The sequence below is a fragment of the Syngnathus leptorhynchus genome, chromosome 15 (assembly GCF_054491065.1).
Source record: "Syngnathus leptorhynchus isolate UIUO chromosome 15, UIUO_Slep, whole genome shotgun sequence".
Taxonomy (NCBI): Eukaryota; Metazoa; Chordata; class Actinopteri; order Syngnathiformes; family Syngnathidae; genus Syngnathus; species Syngnathus leptorhynchus.
Window position 1 is genome coordinate 7,306,417 of NC_141209.1, and position 6,078 is coordinate 7,312,494.

Genomic DNA, 6,078 nt, shown 5'->3' on the forward strand with positions numbered 1-6,078 from the left:
AAGTGTGCCTGAGGTAGGTGAGTGCAGCCTGATGCAGCTTTTCTGGGATTTCACTAGTCATTTCTCCCACGTCTGAGCAGAGCGGGGTCAAGCCATTTACTCACTCTGAACGCCCACGTCTACTGTTGCGCAACCATTTTCACTATTCACCCACAATCAAGTTGTAAGATTTGCTCCAGATTGTAAGTTTAAAAACATTCTGTTGTGGTATAATGGGGCTTTACTGGTAGCTCATGTTCACCAGTGGCTGGTATTGACAACCCTGAGGTTTCCATGGAAACGCTCATTTTGTGTGCACACATCTGTCCCTGGCCTGGCTTTGTTCTTAGAATATGTTTGCCATTCAAACCTCCCATTTGAATACCTCTTAATCTCACAGGGCTGATGGTTGTCCAATACCCTCTCCGTGGTTCCCTTCTATTTATAAATAGGGAAACCAGTTGCTATGACAGCAATGGACCTTCTGTTGCTCTGCTGGTTGTGCTTTTTTTTTCATGTTTTTTTTTTTTCATTACTATTGTTGAGCAAGCATGCACAAGAACTACTTTGTAGAGATGTGTCGCCATAACTACTTTCTTTCTGTATTTAAACTGAATTTTCAGGTATCTGTACTTATACGTTTCCAAGAATAAGTGGCAAAACCATCTTGTGCCAGTCTCAGCCACTGCTTTTCACAGAAGATGAGAACTATTAGGATATTTTATACAATTTATGTGTGCATTTTTCCATTAGTTTAGCTTGCAAATATATTGTGCATAATTGACAGAATTAATTAATTTTGCTTAAATAGATTTCATAGCTTGTTATTATTATTATTTTTCCTTTTTTAAACTTGCTGAGTGTGGGTTTTGCAACCTCTTGATGAATGTACATTTGATGCAACCAGTAAAGGGGGGGGGGGGGGGGGGCGTCCTGCACGCGCCTTGCCCCGTTCAGTTCAGGGTTAATACTAAGCAAAGGGGCGTGGTTTAGTGCAACAGTCAACTGAAGGGAAAGAAAAAAAACCCATCTCATGACTAGTCATGCTTCCAATGTTGGACACCTCTGGTGCATGAGTACACTCGCCACATTTGTTGAGTGCACGGTCACGCGAGGAAGCTGCACAAGGAGGCGCGCCCACTGTTCGATCGCCGCTTCAGCCTCGCCTTGCCTCGCCTCGGGGAGACTTGATTCGAGGAGCCATTCATAGGATCGAGTGGCTTAAGAGGTGAACGGGTGGATGGAATCAGGAGGAGAATGTAGATGAAATAAAGTCATCTCGGGTGACTCCTTGCTCAGGATTGTGCAGGCTTTACGTAACGGAGGGCTCGCTGGTTCACAGCCTGGAATCGCAGGTATGTTGCATTAACTTTGCATGCAAAATAAACGCAGATTTTTCTTATGTTGCAATTTGAAAATCTTTATTCAACTTGCAAATTGTTGCATGACCATGACAAAACAATGGGAGCTGGGGTTTTTTGTGTGTTTTTTTCTACCCCTTGTCATTCTAAGGAGCAATTTACCCTTGCGCATGCGCAATAAATGCATCTAATTCTAGTGCTTATTAATGAGCCACTAGGAAGATTATTGCAGTGGGTCAAGCAGTTTGACTCAAAGAAAGAATGGGCTTGGCCTTAGTTTTTCTTTTTTCTTAGATGGAACACAATCAAATTCATGCACAATATCATCTACTGCAGTATTTCGCATAAGCATATCTATCTATCTATCTATCTATCTATCTATCTATCTATCTATCTATCTATCTATCTATCTATCTATCTATCTATCTATCTATCTATCTATCTATCTATCTATCTTAATATGTGAATTCTTGCTGATCTTATTTTAAATGGTATCATTTCTACATATTTATAAGGTTGGAATGATGAGATGGCAAAGACTTGGAGGTTTTATGCTGCATTGCAATCCTGTTTTGATAAGAGAAATAATGCCTGTCAGCAATTGCAACTTAATGAGTCATGTTTTTTTTCCCTTCCATGTAGGTGGCAGAAAGATACAAAAGACAAAGTTTTGTCCACCCCCAGCATGATCACTACCTACGCCATCCTCCATTACAAGTGAGTACATCAGGATGACCGAAGGCCAAGGACCTGGAGGAGGAGTTGCCGCAATCGAGGCTGATGTCATCCACCACACTACCAGCCTGGTGGCAAGCACTGACAAGGCCATGGATTTACGTCCAGGCATTGTCCAAGGGTCCTTCGGGGATGACCCAGAATTTAGTGTCCCGACAGTGTTTGAAAAGGAATACCTGCTGGATGGAAGACTGATAACTGAAAACAACCATAACGATTGTCAAAAAGGTAACGGGTCATACATGGCAATTGCAAGTGACTTTCATTTCTCCAAAGAAAAGAACGTGGTGGACGTTCCATCGAATGCTGACTCTCGTGTGTCCCACATGCAATCCAACTGTGCGAGCGGTCAAATCCCGAATGGCGCGAGAGCGAAAGAGTCACGCTTTGCCGATATTAAACCAGCATCTGATCAATCAGACCTATCACGCCATCTCGAGGGCAGCTCAGTTGCGGTCAATCAGCTATCTGGTAGAACCGAGCCCGATTTAGTCATCGAAGTTGGCGGTCAGACGATCAACGCTCACAAGTCGATCCTGGCAGAAAAGAGCGACTACTTTAAAGCTCGGCTCTCACGAAACATCCTCAAAGTGAAAGGGATGAGCTATAAGACTTTTTCAACCCTAATCGACTATATTTACACTTCCCAGATGAATGTTTCTAAAGAAAATGTCGTTGAAGTCATCACGGGGGCCAAAATCCTCCAAATTCCTTGCGCCGTCCAGGCAGCAATGGACCGCATGACAGAACAAATCACTGCGGGGAACTGCTATGAGATTCTGAGCATCGCTAAAAAGCAACGACTTAACGAATTGAAGGAGACCGCTTACGGGTTCATGAGCGACAACTTCCTGCAGATCCTCAAGGACCCCGCCGTATACGGCCGTCTGACCGGGTCCGAGCGCGATCTTATCTTGAAGAAAAGAACGGACGGGAAGAAGACTCTCATGGCTGCCGAGATAAACGACGTGTTTGAACGCGTCGGGAGCCGACCGCCGAGCCGCTGCGGAAGCCGTCCGCAGAGCCCCTCGTCCGTTGGGTCGTCGGAGGAGAGTCACACCATCTACTGCTTCAACGAAGTGGCCAACGACTGGAGAGCTTTGACAACCATGCCCGAGGACGTCAACACTAAAGGCTGCGGAATCTGCACGATGTACAACTACCTGTTTGTGGCAGGTGGAATAAAAGGCTACGGGGACAAGGGGAGGGCATCAGACAAGGTCTTCTGTTACAACCCCAAAACAAACCTCTGGTCAGAGATCCGACCCATGACGCAGGCCCGTGCCCAACTGAAACTCGTGTCCATGGATGGCTACCTGTATGCTATCGGAGGTGAGTGTTTGTTTACCGTCGAAAAATATGACCCTCGTATGGCCCGTTGGACCGCCGTGGCCCCTTTGCCCAAGGGAGCCTTCGCGGTAGCTCACGAGGCCACCACCTGCAACGGGGAGCTTTACGTCTCCGGGGGCTCGCTCTTCTATCGCCTCCTCAAGTATGACATAAAGAGAGACGAATGGCAAGAATGCCCGTACAACAACAGCAGGAAGAAGTCAACGGATATGGTGGCGCTGAAGAGCTTCATTTACCGCTTCGACGTGACCCGCGAGCAAGGGATCAACGTGTTCAAGTACAACAGCATTGTGAAAATGTGGCACGATTGCGCGTCGCAGAGGCTCGGAAGCTCTTTGCCGTTTCGCTGCGCCGTGGTAGGGAACCGCATCTACTGTGTGAACAAAAGCCAGACTCTTCAATTCGTGGTGGAGGAGGAGAACGCCTACTTTGTGGAGGAGCCGTTGAGGGCGCCTCTCGAAGCCAAAGGCGTTCTTTTTCCTTTTGTACTCACTTTGCCTGAAAAGCCTGAGAAAGTTCCTCCCGGGTGCGATCCAGAGTCACAGAACTAGAACCCAGACCGGCCCATTTGCTGTCTTTTGTGTGTCAGCTGTCTCTACCAGTGTGTCATTGCCTGCTTGCAAAAGAATGTGTGTATTGCATGGTAACTTCATGTTTCTACAGAGGCGAGCCTTAAAAAGGGAACTTTCAGTATTGAGTGAATGCAAACAATATTAGTTTGATGGAAGTGACAGTAGATTAGTATTACTAGCTGGTGGTGTTTGGTGCACTTTTGTTGTTGGATCAAATATTATTTACACCGTGTGGACTTATTGACATTTTGTTGCAAAATGTGCTCGATGAATGATGCGATGTGGCTTCTATGCAAATGGAACAACTGTAGGGCTTCACTAATGATGACCGGAATGTCATTGAAAGGATGCAGAGCAGTATTTTACACGACTGGAAAGGTCACAAATGTCTTTCAATACCATTTTCATTCGATTTATATGGACGTGAGCTAGAGGCAATATCAATTAACTGAAAGATAGCCTGGACTGGTCCACCAGCCAATCGCAGAGGTCAATATTGGCAAACACTACTGCAAAGCACACAGATATTAAGTGTTTTAAAATGATAGTTAAAATGTAACCTTTTATGCTCATTCAAATGCATATTCAATTATTTTGAGATCATTTTCATTAAAAAAAAAAAAAACATCCAGCAAACATTTTGGACATTTTTGCCATCATAAGCTGGATAAGGTCAAGAGGTGTGGGTACATCGGGGTCAATCGGTACATACAGTGAAGCACGCAAATAGCGACCAAGTGCTGTTGCGAATAATGCATATCTGTGAATAATTGCTGCATGCACACAATTATGAAACCATGTTACATAATGGTATTCAGTAGCAACAGCTTAATTATTCAACACAAACAAACCTCCCTCACAGGATCATCGGTGATATTCGTTGGCCTAAATTACATACTCCCAAACTGATGTGACATCACATAGGACTCCAGACTGCAAGGTCGGAGTTCAGATCCTAAACCAGAACCCCACAACTGTGAATCAGAGATGTGAATCACCACAAAAGCACAAGAATCCTTTTTTTTTTTTTTATAAATATTTTTCATATTGCATAAAGGTATTTTCCAGCACTTATACACATTTGCCAAAGATATTGAATCATCTCTTAAATTGTGACAAACAATTGCCCATTTTGGGTGTGACGCTCATTGAAAGTATTTTCTCTCTCTTTTTACGAGTTCCATGTTGGCTGCTAACAACCTCTTTCAGGAATGTTTAACAAAGCTAGAAAGTTAGTGTAAGAAAACAACCACATCTGCAATATTTAAAGGTCAAATCAGATGCCACATTGCTTCAGTCTGTTTACTGCCGCTGGTCTGTAAGGCTCTCGTACTGTGTTTTAAAATGCATAACGAATCATTTTATTTGAGAAATGTCTTGAAAAGTATGTGTTTGCTGCTACAAAAACACAACGTGAGTTTAGTATGAAAGCTTCTATATTTCTGACAGCAACAAAAATCTGATAACGTGCATAGTGTTTCAATGCAGTCGGTGTATCTTGGACAAACTGGATGTGGTTTTACTGCGTTAGCTGGCAGGCCTTTTTACTTTTGTGGGTTTTCCTTCCTCGGTATGAATATGATTGATTTGCATTTGCTCTTGTGATGACAGCTCAGTGCTGTAATGCCAAGTAAAAAAAAAAAATTCCAGTGTAAAAAGCTTTGGAATGGAATTGGATGGTGGATAGTATTTATCAATCAAAACAAAGTACTTCAAATAAAATTGATGTCTGAAAATGTTTCAGTATGGTGATTTGTATTTTTTTTTCTTATGGCTCCAATGTAAAATATAGGCAGGTTCTGCCATCTAGAGGACATTTGTTGTAATAGCACCAACGACCCCGAGGTCCTCTATTAATGCACAATAAAATGATTGTACGGTAATTAAAGGAAAAGTGAAGATATTCACAAGAATTTCTTGTGCAAAAATAAATGCCAATAATTGCGTCTTAATTTTATGCATAGATCTTTCAAAAAGACAAACAAGTCGTGTAACTTGTCCAATCAATAGTCAATGCATAGGTTATATTGAGAGATCATTTTTCAATCCCCTGTCCAATTTATGAAGGAAAAAATAATTCA

The 6,078-nt window shown here is 43.0% G+C and overlaps 1 protein-coding gene across 1 annotated transcript; it reads left to right on the forward strand.

Moving 5' to 3' along the window:
• The first annotated feature begins 1,003 nt into the window (after positions 1–1,003).
• kbtbd11 (kelch repeat and BTB (POZ) domain containing 11) lies at positions 1,004–5,733 on the forward strand. Its single transcript, XM_085932768.1, has 2 exons — positions 1,004–1,334; positions 1,983–5,733. Exon 2 carries the CDS (start codon positions 2,072–2,074, stop codon positions 3,974–3,976), a length of 1,905 nt encoding a protein of 634 aa, XP_085788894.1. The 5' UTR covers positions 1,004–1,334; positions 1,983–2,071; the 3' UTR covers positions 3,977–5,733.
• Positions 5,734–6,078: the final 345 nt, after the last annotated feature.